Here is an 18,932-nt window from a genome sequence, read left to right on the forward strand (position 1 = left end):
AACCAAATGGATAACCACTCCTCTTTGTAAGTCGGTTAATAAAGACTGTTTTACTACAAAATTAATATTCATTTTTATTTTTACATACGAAATACAAAAATTCAATCATATAGCGTGGCGATGCATAGCCTCGGCCTGTTTCGCCACGCCAAAAATCAGGTTTACTCTCCGCCTACAGAAGTTTTACATAAAAAATTACCTAATCATTAGGTAGGTACCGATTTTTAGCGGAATATGGTGACTTGTAGCCCAACATTGCAGTAAAAATACCACAGATAACCAATATTGAAACCAGATATCTTCCACAGCCATGAACACCACGATATACTTCGCGCTGGTGGTAGCAGCATGCCTTTGCATCGCAGAAGGCGCCCCCGAAGGTCGCCTGACCAGGAAGCAGCAACGACCCACCCGCGGCTTTAAGAATGTCGAGATGATGACCGCCAGGGGGTTTGGGAAACGCGCTGAACGTGAGTACTCCAAACGACTGTTAATTAAAGTAATGTTATCGAAAACACTGTATAAATGGCAAAGTGAAGCCTTCGTAAATGATACTAACAAATCCATATTGTACATATAAAAAGAAAAGTCCCGAATGTCTCACCAACGCGTACACCTAGCCTGAACCATCGTTTAAAATAAACATATTTGGCATAATATTTCAAATCAGAAAAGCCATAATCTTAAGTTTGCCTTTTTTCTATTGCAAAAGAAAATAATGAAATGTCATTTTCTATGCATTGAATAGCAAAAACTTGTCTTCATATATTATCTTTGGATCTCTGAATATCTCTGGAGAGGTATTTAGAGATCCAAAGATAAAGTAGGTGGGAGCTCTAAAAGGATTTTAATGCACTTTGTCACATTCAAAAGTGTTTAAGCCAGGCGCCCCTCTTTCCCGACAGGTATTCACGAGTTAAAAGAGAAAAGCTAATGGCGCGAAAAATATTTTTAATGTTATCACACAGCTGTTGGAAATATGCCCTTGGTACATATTCACTTTAAAACAAATACTACAAAATTATCTGTTGTAGAAAGAAAATATTTGTATACAAGTATAGTAAACACTTCCAATTTACAGTATATAAAAGGTTATATGTAAAGGTCAAATAATACCTAACAGTTACCGTTATCTTTGTGAAATCTTTAAAAAATACCATCTTCTTTATTGAATATATAACTTTGTCACACACGTTTAACAATATAATACAATAACTGTATATATTTAAGATACAGTTACGAAAGAGATAAGAGAGTCACTGACAAAGTGAAGATTATTTTGCAACAATTATAATTATAATATTAGGTTGACTTGAGCGATCCGTATCTGTTTTATGTCTTTAATCTCAATAAGTTATTAGAAGAATGTGCGCATTACCATTTGTGAGACCCGAAATAGGCATTCAACGTAAATATTTTCTAAAGGCGACGTCGACCACCAAACTCCCTCGGAACGCACAAATCGCGGTACGCCTACGTTTAAGAGTCCTTCAGTCGGAATCGCACGGGATTTCGGCAAAAGAACACCGGAATTGGAATCGGAAGGTACCATAACCGGTTATCCGGTCGCTGAATGTCGATATATTGACCCGTGAATTGTGAAGAAATACTTCACTTATAACCACAGCGCGGCTTGAGAAAAATCCATTTGAAATGGTTAAAGAAACTCTTGATGAAGTCTCTTTGTATGCTTTGTGTCCATGTGGCAAACGAAATGTAATTTGCTACAAGATATTACCGCATTGAACGTTTCTGCTTTGTAGACGGCAAGCGAGCTTACTTTTCAGCGATTTAATAGTAAGAAAATTCGAATTGTCATTTTATTCGATATCGATAACAGATTGGTGTAATATATCGAGTTGTACAGAACATAGATATACGTTCGGCCTTATAAATAATACTTGTTGCAATACGGACAGTTCCTATGATATTGGATTGAGAGGGCGTTAAGTTTTCAAGGATTTTATATGTATGTATTCATATTTCGTGTGAATTTGTTTATATGATAAAGATTTTGATAGACGCTGATTTTACATTTTCATTGGCATCTTTATAAATATATTTATCAGCTTTGTATCCGCTACATACCACACAAATTGCCAAAATAACATGCTAAAAACTTTCAGCTATATTGAAAGTTGCCTATTAAAACTGTTCATGCCCGCCTAGTGCGATACGAAGTAGCAATTATTATTTGCAAGGCCTAAATTAGCAAGTTACTATATGTTTAAGGCTTATTATCAGTTTAATATGTCAGATACTTCATGAGTTCCTATAACTGTTTATAAACTCAGTGTAGCGTTATTAAACTGGTGTATGTTATAGTTTAAGAAGTCATATCACCACAACTACACTGTATCATATACAAACACGACATAGCAACTACTTCCTGTCTCTGTTTATTTGTATGAAAACATGAAAAGTGAAAATTAGTCTTTCCTATGAGAGTGGAGGCCTTTGATCTGCAGTCATACATTAAAAGGATAATGATAACGCAATGATGATGATCACTGCAAGACTTAAACTTTCTGCCAACGCATAATTTTCGTATTGATATGATTTGCTTGATTTTTTAAGGATTTCTGAATTTTCAATCGTTAAATATTCTTACTAGTAGAAATGTTAGTTAAAGATTATTCACTAGCAATGATATTCGTTATACATTTGTTGATTATAAAATATGTTTTTTTTTTACCTGTGACATTGCTCTGTAACCTCACTTCTTGGAATTTTAGTTTTGCATCACTATAGTGTTTTTAAGAAAACCCTCTACTGTTATAGACCAGGGTCGATAATTTTTCAATGGGTAAAAAGTGTAAAAAAGTTATAGTAGGATGAGACCCATTAAAAAAGGACGAGAATATAACAAAAATGAAAGGAAAAATAATTTACGGGCGATCTGAGGTCGGAAAGTGTAAGGGGATGAGTTTTTAAGGGCAAGAAACGGTGTTTTGCCGTAAATCTCAATTTCCGGCAAAACTTCAAATCCTATGGAAAAAAATTAAATGACAAAGTTGTAGGTAATAAAGAGACCTACAACTATCGTAATTACACTTTTTTCACATAACCTCAAAATTTATGTAAAAAATTCAAAAAATCAAGTTTTTGGTTATTCATTTTTATCTTATGCAAAAAAAACATTTCTTTAACTTACCTTTTTATGTTCCAGAGAAACTGTAATTTTTTGATTTTAAATTTTTATTTCCCATCGGGTTTCATCCTACTATTATTTTTTTTGGTTTCAAAAATTATCGACCCTGGTCTATTACTACTTATTTAAAGTAAAAATTGACGGGCCCATAAGATGTTCCCATCTGACGTTACATTTAAAACCATCGGCCTTATACAGATCAACAATTTGCAGGACATAATAAAAGGTACACGTACAATAAAGTGCCGCTCAGTGCAAGGCGTAGGTGTTGAGCCTGTAACAAAACCGGCAACCACGCCTTTCAGACAGGAACACAGCAATGCTGTTTGGCCAGTGGCGTGCACTTCATACATGCACAAAAGCACTGCATACCCTAAAAATTTTGTATTACTCATAAAGGGGAAGAATATATATATATTTTTTAATAATTATAGACGAGCGCAATCACATCTGACGGTAAGCGATGATGCAGCCTAAGGTGGAGCGCGCTTACCTAGAAGATGCCTATTCACTCTTGATTTTATGCCATTTTCCTTCGTTATGCATACCCTGTGCACGCCACTGTGCTTGGCGGCAGAAATAAGCACGGCAATACATCCCGGGCGAGCGTTGACACAAAAACCTCTACTACTTCTACAAACCATTCACTCATATTTCTACTAACTTCATCTCGATTATTTGGCGGTTGAAATGTGGGTGTATGAGTAAGTTTTCGAAGTTATACTTCTTATGGTGCATGGTAAAAAACAGATGAGTCTGAATGTTTTACAATTTACCGCGAGCATATCTACTCGTATGCTTGTAAATTATGGTTAGTTTCAGTTTTTTACTCGTGGTAATTGGTGAAGACTTTATATGTTTTAAATCGTTTCAAATTTACTCAATTTTTTTTTACATTCGTAATTAGCACATGAGAAGTATATCTTATAACATTCCTACATGACACAGAATATAAACACACAAGTTGTTTATGTGAAACATCTATGCGCGTCAGCCTTGGCAGTAAAATGAGCCTGTATGCCGTCACGATAAATGGAATGACGCTTTTTAATGCCGTCACACCCCTTTTCGCCACCGCTCTCGACTTTCTTGCGTGTTATCTTTTCACATCTGACCCGTGATAGCAAATTTTAAGTTTTAGATTTACAACACTTATTATACACACACATACCTACTTTAACAGATGGGCGCATGAAGTTTCACCCTAAGGTACCTCTGATGGTGGCTTATGATTTCGGAAAAAGGAGTGGTAACGATGAACTTGTTGGAGAAGGTAACATCTACGTTACAAACCGGCTTCTTGCTTATGTGGCAGTACCTAATTTTCTAAGATAAAACTTTTAACAGCAATCCAAAGGAATTTTCGCATCTATTGTAGCTTTTTATTAGTCACAGATATAAACAGTTAATCTATACGTCTACAATTCATGGAAAAAAAGAACCTTCCTATATCGAATGTACGGTGCGGCGGCGTTGTCAATTTTATAAATTGCAGTCCTTTGTTACTTACTTTGATGGATTTTGTTATACCTACTTTATATTCTCTCTACGCTATGCGCAACTTAATAAACTAGCAGCAATCTCGCTTTTATAATGCGAAAATAGACATATTTATACAGAAAGCTTATCAAAATAAAAGATTTAGAGTTAACAAAAGGTAAATAATTATATTATATGTGAATAATATATGTTTACTGAATTGAATTAAAATGAAATGAACATATTGACTTCCAAACAGAAGAAGAAATTAGGGTGACCAGAGGAACATTTAAACCCAATGCCAATGTACTTATTGCCAGGGGATATGGCAAACGACAAGAACCAGCGAAAACTGAAGGTAAAATACAAAGAAAAATAAATCATAAATATTGGCACATGAACTAAAGCCAAATGCAATGGTTTGAAACATTGAACAATAAGATACAAACCAATATTGGCCTCAATAACTACGGTCAACTGAAAACTCTATTGTCAAATTCACTAAAATCTGCTTTAGTATTACAAAATAAAAAATAGATTCAGTGCGATCTTAATAATTTCGTTTTTAAAAAAGATTGATGGCAGATCAAAGCTTTCGCTTGTTGAGTTTAATGTAGCTTTTATACGCAAATCATTAAATTTAATAAATAGAAAAAAATTAAGCCAGTTATGCCCGTTTTCACTAAACCTAGGAAACGCTAAAATCGGATGCCTAATAGTTTATGATATGAAGCTTGGAGAAAAAAAACGTTTCACCAACTATTAGATAATGACTAACGATGTAAGTCGCTATTCAAAGTTACGGCACCAATTCGCCGATGAGTAATTTTTTTTAATCCTTAAGTCCATACGAAATGTAATAAATATGACAATTACAAACTCAAAATACGACAACTTGTGACAAAAATCTTAGACAAGTTAGTTGAATTTTGAATTTTTGAATTGAATTTTGTTAGTAAAAAATATCAATTAATAAGCTAAGTCAAAATTTTCGCCTAAACAACCAATTCATAGAAAGCTTTAGAATAAGTATAATAGAAAGCTTTTTAGATTTTTAAAACCTTACTTCGCTACGTAATGCACACAATATGGCAGCGATAATATACATAACACCCTTAATGTTCTAACAGATGATGAAATTCTAAGGGTAATCAGAGGATCGTTCAAACCTAACTCTAACATCCTCATTGCAAGAGGTTACGGCAAAAGGCAAGAAGAGAGCAAAGGAGGTATATTATATGAAGAACATATTATGCAATAATAAGCAAAAAAAAGATATGATGAAATAAAAAAAATAATGGCCACCCGATATGGGTTCGTTGTAATAAAAATGGTGAGCTTATGTGGACTGCAAATACCTTAGGGACTGGTACACCTCAACAAGAAACAGAAAATACGACGATAACATAAACAAAACAATTTATACCATTATTATGTTATCGCTTTATGTAAGCTTGTTGTTCTTATCACACGTATCACATGTGAAAAGGAAAGTTAATTAGTGGTTGCAAACTTTAAGAAGTAAAAAATTGCTTGCTTAAGACTTTTTAAGACCACATCCAAAGTAATATTTTTGTAGCTGGTAGTTTGGTTCGATCCGATGTTAAGGCGCATTAACACGGAGTCAGTAACTACCATATGACTCTGATGACTGATTCATACACTTACAATCGAAGAGACAGCCAGGTAACCTCCGGGCTTAAATTTTCTCTACATTAGAACCAAAGGATCGCCTTCATATTACCATAGCAACAACGCTAAATTACGCTATGGAACTTAAATTTCAAGAATCACCCTACTGGAAACATATTTATTTAAGTTTTATTTTAAACTGCCAAGTTTGCGGTCTTAAATAGCGTTACGAATATAATTTCGCTTTGTGCCTGTTATGCACAAGGTACCTGATGATGATGATGATGTTTTTATAATCTGACAGGTGATGATGTACTGAGAGTGATCAGAGGATCATTCAAACCTAACTCTAACATCCTTATTGCCAGAGGCTACGGCAAAAGGCAAGAGAGCAACGGAGGTATTTTATATGAAGATCATATTATGCAATAATACGCTAAAACAATAAGACCAAATAGAAAAATAATGGCCACCCGATATGGGTTCGTGGTTATAAACATGGTGAGCTTATGTGGACTGCAAACACCTAAGGGACTGGTACATTTCAACACGTTACACAGAAAATACGACACTAACATAAACAAAACAATTTATACTATAATTATGTTATCGCTTTATGTTTTTGATCCTGACATGCGTATCTAGGTCCTGTGGAAAGGATACCCAATAACTATAATGCGTGCTATTTGTTGCAAATTCGTGAAATACAAAATTGCTTTGCTTTAGATATTTTTTAAAGCTATATCCAATGAAATTTGTGTCTTCGAAGCAATGAAATGCGATTTGATGCGTACCGATAATAACGCAGATTTACTAACAGTCAATAACTGTAGTCTATCTCTCTTGACTGTCTCACATAAATCACAAGTTGAGTCAATTAGGTCACTTACTGACTGAGGTCAATTTACAGTATCACAGTACTAACAGGTTAAATTATATTATTATTACTTCATGGAAAATTATACTTATATCGAATGAAATATCGCTCATTACCAAATAAACATCGCTTAAATACTATGAAAATATGTGATATTGCAATGAATGTTTGCCATTGCCTTACTGCAAGTTTTCAAATAAACTAACTTATCATTAAGCGTGCACCTGTTATTCTAAATAGACGACCAAACATAATAATATCAAAAGTACAGATTAACGTATAACGAGTACGACACGGGCATATACGTTGGAAATTTCAGTAGGGGCACGTATTCCATATGACTAACCTAACTTTGGACAATATATAGTGTCATGATAACTTTACCCTTATTCATACCGAAACTGCCAACTTTGACGTTATAAATAGTACTGTGAATATGACAGCGAATGTAAGTTTGTACAAGTCAGTAACTGTCCTAATGTAAATCTGTCTTCACTCATATAAATTTTCGTTGGTAATTTTATACCTGCATTTCATTTATCGCAAAACTTACTCGTGTTCCATCGTATCGCATTAGATTGCTACAAACCACCTACGTACAGTGGGTAATACAAAATGTTATTTATTGTGTGTCCATACAACTTCGTTATGTCGCTAATTAGAAATAAGAACGACTTTAGCTTGTACTATTTATAATTAGTAACATATTATTATGGGTGCCCTAAATGTAGAGCTTATTGTATTGTCAGTTGTTTATTGTAATACAGGGAGTTATAATAGTAAGTTCACGTGGTTTATTATTTTCCTTTTATGTTGATAAGTGATCTCTTTCAGGGTAGAAATGAATATACGGCATTATACCTACATTGTAATAATCTGTCCATTTAGTCTATTATGATCGAATAATAGGCATTATGATCTTTTGATATAAATATATTTTCAATTAAATAGTTCTATTACCTACGAACCTTGACAATAAAGTACACTTTCGAATTCTAGACGTCTAGGTCGCCAGTGAGTAAGTATCTGAGGCTACTAAATGCAACATTATTTAACTAATTAGCATTTTCGTCGTTCATCGGATCATCTGGGTTGAGCTAAAAATTGTGACATTGAACTTATCCAGCAAGAAATTGTCAGCATCTACCCGTCCAACCCGATTAAATATGCCTTGGAAATAACGTTCAACTTTCGAGCTGGTTTTATCACTTCCATCCGAACAGATTGGAGTTAAGCTTTCAATACATCTGTCATGTTTAAATCTTAGTCTGAACTCTTCTTCCCACGCACTTCCAGCTTTGATCCTGCTACAACTGAGCGTCTTTAGGTACAAGAATGTTGTTATCATGTGCTAACACTGAAATTCCTTTGGAGCATCAGTGCAGGTAACGACTAACGTAATAATATAAACCTTTAATCTACGATATATTTTACAGTTTATGGTATGGAAAATTTCTGGGACAACCTGGAGGCTGCGCAAGAAAAAGATGGACAGGACACTGATGAGAAGACTTTGCAAAGGTGGGTTAATTTTTTAAGCTTAATTCGTAAATCTCTTCGCAGTGGAATTCAGTAAAATACCCCAGTACGTTTATACTAGAGTGAGAGTTGGGTTTAGAAAGTTCGAGTTTAGATAATAATTTAAAAAAATTAAGGTTATTTTTTAACACAGGAAGAATGAAATCTAAGAAGGATGGAATCTAGTATTAAATCTTGGTATACAACGCCCTCGTCATTAAAACTGATGATAATATAATACAGAAATACGCATATACGTATTTCTGTACTATGCTTATCTACTGAATTACTAAATTGGTAAAAGCGGATTACGAATTTCTTTTTACTCAGAAATATTAATGTTTAATGAAAATAGGCTTTTAGGATTGCTTTAATAATTTTCGTTTATCTGAATTCTTTTAAATCATAGGGAATATATTAAATAAAACGAATAGCCCATTAGACATTGTGTATAAATAAAATAAAGCAATTCTCTTTGAGAAAGAATACATAAGGTTTTTACTTTATTTTGTGTAAGGTTTTGTAGTATGTACAAAAATACATTATTCTTTGAAGCTTATTTAATGGGAATCGCATAAAATCTTACCATGAATTAATTTATTTAATCACGGTAGATACCTTTTAAAGTAACATTCTGATATTTTGAAGACGTGACTTAAAAGTTCTTCTCATCACAATGTTAACAAATTAGGTTAGAAAGTTTTGAGCAAAAATGGATTAAAGTCCATTATATTAGCAAACTTTTAAATAACGTTGTTGTGTTCATTTTATAAAAGCTGAATTAGGTACTTATATTAAACTTTTAAATAAATTAAACAACCGAATACTTTCCTAATATATTTTACAGACACCTTTTAAAACCTTTGCACTCCATAATAGCTAACTATTATGAAGTGCAAAGGTTTTTTTAAAAGCTTCTAATATTTTTTAAGCTATTTCATAAACTAAATGATTTTTACTCAAAAGTTATTATTATAAAACATTGTATATATGTACTGGACTGTATCATTTGCGTGTTTGACTTTTTGGATGGATAAAATCGTGTGATTATGCCATAGCTTAGGCTCTAGCAGCTTGTGGTTACTTAATATAGGTACTTAGGTTTATGTAAAAAATAAATTACAAAGGCTTTTACTGATGAAACATATTTATTCCATTGTTTTGTGTTTTTTTTTTACTGTAGACCTTATGACTATCCCAGTTTTTTTTTATGTCACATGCATACCCATTTAAAAACCCGGTTATTATGATTCGACTCATGACAGTTAATAACATAACATTTTTTAAAGGCAACTTCTTTTTGCGTTATCATTGCGCTCTCTAATACAATAAGCTAATAGAAAAGCCGAAACAAGTTAAAAAGGTTGTTACAAAAATGCCTTAGGAAATCAAATAACAATTTGGTCTCGTAAATCTGCAGCGGATAAGTCCCAGCTTTTTACTGTCACGCTTCCTATTTTCCTTTTGTTTGCCCCAATCACGTTGCGTTGTTGACAGATTTGCACCTTCGACAGTATCTGTACAAAGTGAAATGTCACGCAATTAATTAGGATTTTGCAAATTTTTTGTGTTAATTCGCCAAGCCTAAACCTTGACCTGAGGATGTTAAAGTTTGGAAAATTCAAAAGTGAAAATACTTGAAATTAATATTAAATAACATACTTTGAATTTTAAAAATATGTATTAGTTATCTGTTAAAGGCTCTTTTGGTTTCATTTAATATATAGCACAAACAGCTAAAATGACTTTAAATTGAATCTAAAACATTTTTGAACCCAAGGTGGTGGTACGAGAAGTAATTGTCCATACTCGTCTTACCACTGAGTCAGGTGATCTCGAAGACGACATCCCTTTTTTTTTTTTCTTTGTCGTGGTGGAAAAGCTTTATGGCTACCTCTGTTCTTTTGGACAGGACAGAGGTTATGTGGGGCTCGTTTACCCGAACTAAAAACCACCACGGTATGTCCCTCTCGTTGGCTTTATTGGACGTTCGGGGAACCCGTTGTATACTTCCCAGACGTCTACCAACAACCCCAACTGATTGCCAGGGCTACTACGCTAAGGAGGAGGGCATCAGGACAGCTTGACCTCCCTCAGACAGTAGGGAGACTCATATAGGGACGTGTAGCTAGCCCAATAACTACCCGCCGCCTCCCAGGGCAAGCAGACGTGCGGCATATTCCCGCCGGCTCCGGCTCCCGTCTACGCCGGAGCGGATGTGCGTTTACAGCTTCTTAAGACATCCCTGGATCGGTTGTGAGCGCTGAGATCTTATAAGTGGATGTCCCAGGTTCAATCCCCGACAGGGGCAATTTGAGAAATTATATTTTCTGAATTATCCCTTGTCTGGTCTGGTGGAAGGCTGTGGTTAGTTAGGACCCTCCTAGAGTTCCGGTACGAGGCCGCGTAGAACCGAGAAATACTGGGGTACGATAGGTTTTGATAGTTCCTGAGAAATCCCTCAAGGCCCCACGGGGACATACTCGTGACTGGAAAAATCACGATAATACTATAGAGGTTTTTACATATAACGATTACTTGCACTAGAAACATTACCAATTATATACTAACTGGCTAATTCAATGCAATGTTTTCCAACAGTATTCCACTGGACTGGTTTGTCAACGAGATGGTGAACAATCCCGACTTCGCCCGATCTGTCATCCGCAAGTTCATTGACCTCAACCAGGTAAACATAAATATAGTGTCTTAAGTATCGTAAACTTTAGGTTTTAAATAGAATAAAACATTTTCTTACTGGTCTTATCATCGAAGCCTATACAGTTCACTGCTGGACTAAAGGAGTAGTTCCTAATTCCCTAATTGGAGGGTTTGCCCATAATCACCACGCTGAGCAGACGGATTGGTGATCGCAGTAGATGGTAGTAGTAGCACAGAGGACGCTGTCTGTTCTTCGTTACATTCCCTCAGTCGCCTCGTACGACACCCGAGTGAAGACGAGGGGTGGTGGCAACAGTAGTCTTATCTGCCGTCACCACACTGCAATACTAATCATATAATGTGAGAAATCTTTTCTTGAATTTAGTTTTTAATAGAATAAAAACAAGTGCCATAAAATAATTTAAAAAGAGGTTAAGTTGAGAATGTTGGACTTTATTATTTTTTAGAAGTAATGAATAGATTTTTTACATAATAAGACGAGTAAGAAAAAATTGACAATAGTGTGTAATCCACAAAATACACAAACCAGATCGACTTAATCTTTACTAATACTATATTGAGATAAGTTAAAAATAGGATATACTCTCAATTTAAATAACTTCTAATTTAAAAGGGAGGAGTGCTAAATATGTTGTAATGTATCATTGTTACTCTTAGCAAAATTGTATTACTCTGTGGAAAACTGTAATTTGTTATTGTAAATATGTACTTTTATAGTAGAAAGAAAAATAGCACTTTGTTAAAAATATACAAGTTCACAAGCGTCGGTTTCTAGTACAGAAATATATATTATAACCTCTGTACAACGACCTGAATTTTATTGTATTTATTTACAGTCCGTTCGCTGAAATTATGTAATTCTGACGTCTGTCAACTGGACATATAAAATACTATTAAACAATTTTTAACAAATTGTATGATGATGATGATGATTGTAATATATATATATATATACGTATCTACACGGTGGTTGCAAAAAAATAATAAAAATGGAATTCGCGAATTGTTTGTCAACGTTTATCTTAACCTTCATCGCTAAATTCCTCTATTTCGAGAAAGAAAGGATATCAGTGATCTGGCGTCAGTCGAACCGGTTTTGTTTCAAACGTATCGTTTTCTTTCTTTTCGTATTAGTTTCTCGAAGAATATAATATGAGTCCGCTATCATATTAATGCTATATCTTTCTTGGATCTTTGTTGCGATGGTCAAATTAAAATAGTGGTAATTTTCCAAGGATAGCTTTCTCTTGTTGACCTTAATGCAATTATTTTTCATATCAAACGCCGAGAATGAACCGTAGGACCCCATGATCATATAACTGCTAAATGCTAAGGCCAGCGCCAGGCCTCATTAATTTAAGAAATTCATAGTCGTGAGATATATTGTGTATTTTTTTTTCCATTTCATTAACGATAAATATAATTTCATATTTTGAAATATATGAAAAAAATGACGGAAAAACTTTTTTATCGTGTTGGAACTAAGAATTTTTCAAACATTTCATTTTAAAATACGGATTATATTTATACAGACACAACAAAAAATATCTTAACATGTTAGATTAATTATTAATTATAAGTTACAAAAACCTGATTTAGGAGACGTAATTTAAAAAAAAACATTTGACATTCCGCCATATTGTCGCAACTGTCAAATTAATAAATGGGAATAAAAAAAGACAATAGTTTGTTTTTCTTAAACTTGCGGTATTTTTATTTGCACACTTAATGTTTAACTAGTTTCCGGGTCCTTCAATGATGAGCCCGATGAGACGCAGAGCATAACTTAATTACAAAGTCCCTAATCTTATTGAAATTATCTAAGTGATTACATTATAATTACTAGGGAAGAATTTAGTAATCTGTAACGCAGTAATTAAATAAACCGTGATAGAAGTAACACTAAACAAGTAATTTGACTAAACGACTTAACGACACAACCAGGGGATCTTCAAATATTCGTTCGTCTTCTTTTAATTTGAATGTAATATAAGCAATATAAAAATAAAACTAGTATTTAAGTCCTTGGTTTTCGGTTAACAGTCGAATTATGACATTTCGAGGTGAGATTTTTCGATTCCGGGATTTTTATCAAATACCTGGTGTCTTCGGATTTTTTTTAAAAACATTCACTTAAAGGCGTTTTGGATCATATTTTATCGCGCTAATAAGTCTCAGCTGTAGTTAGGTAAAGGCTGTGGTGCAACAGCATCTTTATTATTCCGTTATATTGTTATTCTGTATGATTTATTTAAGACCAATTTTTTAATATCTAAATAATCTTTTACTCACAGAATTAAGATCATACAGAAACCTTTCACACGAATCATATCACTCACTCCACTTAAGTAGTGTTCCTCGAACAGGCGGTTAGTCACTTCACACACATATAGCAGTAGATAGTAATTTGTTTACCTCTAGTGTTCTGAACGTTTACCATAAAATGGGGAAAATGGGAAAAGGTTGTGACCTAGCAACATTCGGCATGTTTATACATGCAATACACATTAGGGTTCTGTAATATGTTCTTAGTTCTGTGCTTTTAATTTGTTTTGAACACTGTAACTAATAACGTTTTCAATGTTGCGGACAATACACATTTGGGGTTTCTATCGATGAAAATTTCGTGTCAGGAGGATGAAAATAAAACCGTTACTAATTTAATATTTATAAAAATAACTATGGTATTTTTTAATGGTACACAAACTATTACAAAATAAAAATAATTTACTAGCAAAACTAATATAATAACAACATTAATGTTTACAAAAAATATTGGTGAATACCATGGTATCACGAAAATTTCTACAAACTTACAAACAATGATACATAAATTTTCGTCTGTGCGGTTATAAATAACTAATCGATCAAAATCCGAGGGTTTTGTAACAATACTGGTTTACGTAATACGTAAAAATATTGCGACATCTATTCCATTAGGACTATAATAACATATAGGCTCTTTCTAAATAAATCTGCTCTATCTTAATCTTCGGGATCACTTTCGGTTCTGTAAACAAAGCTATAAATTGAACTTTATTAGTGTGATTTCTTTTTTTTATATGAATGCCTATCTTATTTAGGTATTCTATAATAAAACAGCAGTTACCCACGACTTTATCTGCGCGGAATCTCTATTTTCCGTTTCTTTTTTAGATTTATATTTATGTATGTATAATTATATATAAAAATCTGGCTTAATTGGCTGTGGGCTTCTTGTTAGACTAGGGGGCGTTTGGCCTTTAGCTTTAGTTCTAAGTTAACAAATCTAGTTATCACCATCACCTAATGGAATCAAACGTGTATGAAAGTTTAATAAGTACACATGAATATTTTTAGTTTGTATTTTGAAATAAAGTAGTATACTCTACAGACTTACTACTTACCAACGTTAAATAAAACATAATTAGTGTTGCCATATTTGTGCGATAGAATAGAGTCGACAGATATTATTCAAAAGATAACATTCTAATTCAGCGATAGAATAGTCGAGATACTCAAAAGATAACATTATAATTCAGTCAATGGTCTTTTCGTGAAAAGCTACGACCAACATCTTAAGAAGCTTTCGCTTGGTTGTTGGATCAAGGGTCGGATACAAAGGTAGTAGTACGGTGCGTATGGCGAGGAGGTTCCTCACTCTGGAGCCCTGACCGTCGTTTGCTGGGGTACTTCAAAAGCCCCACATTTTGCTTCCTAAACATATTCACCGCCGGTCCTAGTCCAGATTTTATACGAGTCCGCTATCGGGGTGTGCTTCCTGGCCTACTGCGCCACCCTGCAAAAATAAAAATATTAATTTCCACTGGAAAATGATCGGACTTTTTCCGAAAATTTTCCGAGTTTCCAAATTTTCTGACAAATTTTTCTCCCCAAGACGGCCTGCATGAAAAGAGCACGCGCGAGAGCGGCGCGCACGCGACTTTAACACTTTTTCGAGGGTCGAAAGACACATTTTTTTTGAAGCGAGGCTTCGTAGCCCTTCTAAACTGTCATACGTCGAGTGTTAGAATATTCTACATTTTGCTTCCTAAACATACTCACCGCCACTCCTAGTCCAGATTTTATATGAGTTCGATAACGGGGTGTGCTCAAAGGATTTATTTTTAATTAAAAATTTAAAAAAGGAATGTAAATAAATCAAAAACAGTATCATTAACATTCTAATCGGACTCTCATTAAAAAATTAACAATAATTATTATATTCGAACGTCCTTTTTAATAGTATAAACGTTTTATATACCTAGTGATTAGTTATACATTGATTTCTCTCTTTCTGTATAAAAAAGCAGAAGACAAAACGATGCGATACTTTAAACAACCTCTTTATAACGTTTGTTAGTAGAGAGGTCGTTATAAAAATATTGGAATAGGTATATTTTTTACGTTTTATCACATGTATATATAATATAATCTGGACATGATTTTAGAGTCAATCATAATACGATTTATTTGTTTCAGGACGGTATGCTATCATCTGACGAACTCTTAAGGAACGTTTAAACTGCTAAAATAATTCTAGTTAATACTCAAGTATGTTTCGAATCGGTTATGTACTCTTCGGATATTTTTGTATGTAACAGTTTATTTACTGAGTTATGACTAAGTTTGTGACTTACGGTACTGTGATATGAAAGTTAAAATATGTTATTTTCAGTCTTGAGAATTTATAAAAAAAAATATTACAAACATATTGCTCTTCAAAAATTCTTGTTTGTAAATTTTATTGTATTAATGCATTTAACGTCGGTGAGGCACAATGAAGGGTTAAAAGGTTAGTTTTAAAATTCATTTATATACGAATTTATTTAATCCAGCCACACTTCACTGCAGCTCAGTCTGGTATTTAAGACGGTATACAAATTACAAGTCAATACGTAGACTACTTTTCAAGTTTAGCGAATACTAACACAATATGGGTCGCTAAGAGCCGCTTAAACAAGCTGAAGACCGTAGATGTTGGAACTCCGTACATAGACATAGGTCTTTTATGTCCAGCGGTGGACGTCAGTCGGTTTGAGTTATAATGATGATTGAAGCTGAAATCTTATACCTATAGTTTATGTTAAGAATAATATGAATAAAATTCTCTTATGTTAAAAGTCTGCGACATGAGCACACTGCGAGTGACTTAGATTATCTGTTTTGCACTACGGTGTTTGCTTCTAGCTTTATGAGTTAACCTGGGGTTTCATTAGAGGTTGCAGTATAGCTTTCCCAATTCAAAATCTCTCGAGTTTGCTATTGTTATTGCAGTTCTGTGGTCGATCATTTACGTCATAGTATTTATGTTTTTTTGAGGAGAAGTTTGTTTGCTGCATGTTTATAACAACATCAGTGCATGCTACTTTTCTCAACGAATTTATTGCATATAAACTTAAAGAATTGGGTCCTTGAATAGAGGCTTCACCTGACCACTAACTACTAAAAAACAGTGGTGTGCATAGAGGGTTTGTAGATGGTCATGGCCATGGTCTCCAACTCCACGATCTTATTTGGTTTCTTCATGGTATAGTGGGGGACGTAATCGCTGGGCTTTACAGGTTTTTTTATAAGCAGTGGCGTGCATACAGGGAATGCACTAAGCAGGCAAATAATTTTAAAATAAAAAAAAAGCTCCAGTACGAGTTAAAAAAAACTTAAGGGTATGCTTTTCATAAATCTTACAAAGCCTATTCTTAAGTTTCTTTTAACTCGTACTGGAGATTTTTTTTATTTTATCTGCCCGTTTTTTAACCGTTAAAAACCGTTAAAAACCGTTAAAAAACCAGTAAAGCCAAGAGATTTAACCCACCACGATACCCTGAAGAAGCCAAATGAGATCGTGGAGTTGGAGACCATGGGTTTAATAAACCTGGTCTTCACTGATACACCGTGATTTGTCAGGATTTTTGTACGCACTCAATACAACCTTTTTCGTAAATATTGACCCACTGTTGAAGCTCGAACTTCACTTCCAGTAGGGCTATCATTCGCTCTACAAGAAAATAAGGTCTACGGGCGCATCATAGCCCTATAAGTAATTTTGGTTCAAGGTACGGAGATCCTCGTTGCAAGTTTTATTCACATCTCATAATTTAACCCGAACTGCCTCACCGAGCATTTAACTGCATCATAATAAATTTATATAATGATTTATATAATCTTTGTTTCTTAATGGTCTGTCCAGACATATCAGAGTCATGTAAATACAAAATGTAAATACTCCCTGACGCTATGATCTGTGAATTCTGAACAATTTTTGGCTCTACACGCATGACTCAAGAGTGAAACCTCCGAAACGTACACATGACGACCTCGAACATCCATGACACTGATATATCTAGACGTAACTACCTTAACATAGAACTATATGCACTTGTTGTTTCATGTATTTACAAAATCTTATTTATGTTGTAACAAAATTAACGATTCTATATAAATTATATTATTATAAGAGACAAAATAGACTTAATTAATATTATCTGTGCTTTTGCTCCCCTGTCCCTGAGAATGCTTTGTTTCGTACCACCTGAGAACATTTTAATCAATGTTATTATAAACGCTCATCTATTTCGAACGTTAGAATATAACGTTCCGTTATAACTTATTTATTTATTAACACGAACATCAAGTCGGTCTTATAATCATTGGTAAAATTTAGTATGAATGACATACTATGCACTAAAAACTTTTCTATGATATTAAAATCATAACTACCTTAAATGCAATTTACATCAAGCTACAATTACGTACAATAAAAAAGTAGGACATCTTCTGCAATTATTCATCCTAAGTCAATAAAGAACTGACCTGAGAATGCGGTGTCGGAGTGAAACGTGCGTACAGAGTACACTGCGGAAGATCTTTTTGTTTTGGATTGAAGGAATTATAAATTGCACCGTACAGATTTGTTTGGTTTACGCAGATTGCACGATTGCGCTGTAATTAACTGCTTCCATTTAACAAGTTTAACAGGAATTTTAACGTCATAAATTGTAGTTACTAGTGTGTACCTTATTATCTAAATGACTTAGCGATTAAGGCCCCAACACTGTATGCATGGTCACACTCACTATTACAAAACATAAATCATCTAGGAAACTAAACTTTATGTCACATACAACGATGATCACATTCCTCTATTTTAATTCGAATACTGTCGATGTTAAGTCAAATTCGTGTGCAGAGACCATAAATCCACTCCAACTAACTCTGATGCTATGCGAGACTAAATTCGAAACTACGTGCGGAGTGCTCTATGTGACATCAAGTTTTGGGACCTACATAATAAAAGAACCATTTATTATAAAATACCTGTGTTACTAAGTGCATATGCAGTTACATTCTCATCATGCTTCAGGTTAATCAAACATAACTGGTGGGGCCTTATTAATTTGGAATAACTTCGAAACAGTTGTGCATTTACTTCAATTGCCATTACTTTTCTAATGTCAGAGTGTGAAAAAACACTGCAATCTATTCCCACGTTATGCCATCTTTATTAATGTTTGATAGATGCAATTTGAATATAAGAAATCACACATGGAACAACTATTAAGTATCATGGAAAGTCGAGTACCTTATAATAATAAATGTGTTTATTCATATGAA

The 18,932-nt window shown here is 33.9% G+C and overlaps 1 protein-coding gene across 1 annotated transcript; it reads left to right on the top strand.

Moving 5' to 3' along the window:
* The first annotated feature begins 310 nt into the window (after positions 1-310).
* LOC120630473 (allatotropins-like) lies at positions 311-15,945 on the top strand. Its single transcript, XM_039899714.1, has 7 exons — positions 311-470; positions 1,426-1,557; positions 4,335-4,424; positions 4,890-4,988; positions 8,576-8,660; positions 11,259-11,346; positions 15,801-15,945. The coding sequence occupies exons 1-7, from the start codon at positions 311-313 to the stop codon at positions 15,840-15,842; spliced, it is 696 nt and encodes a 231-aa protein (XP_039755648.1). The 3' UTR covers positions 15,843-15,945.
* The last annotated feature ends 2,987 nt before the right edge of the window (positions 15,946-18,932 follow it).

Source organism: Pararge aegeria, chromosome 16, assembly GCF_905163445.1.
Source record: "Pararge aegeria chromosome 16, ilParAegt1.1, whole genome shotgun sequence".
Taxonomy (NCBI): domain Eukaryota; kingdom Metazoa; phylum Arthropoda; class Insecta; order Lepidoptera; family Nymphalidae; genus Pararge; species Pararge aegeria.

Coding starts and splice junctions, on each gene's coding strand:
- LOC120630473 (XM_039899714.1), top strand. CDS start 311: ATGAACACCACGATATACTTCGCGCTGGTGGTAGCAGCATGCCTTTGC. Junction 1,558..4,334: donor ATCGGAAGGTACCATAACCG/GTTATCCGGTCG, acceptor CTACTTTAACAG/ATGGGCGCATGAAGTTTCAC. Junction 11,347..15,800: donor AGTTCATTGACCTCAACCAG/GTAAACATAAAT, acceptor TATTTGTTTCAG/GACGGTATGCTATCATCTGA.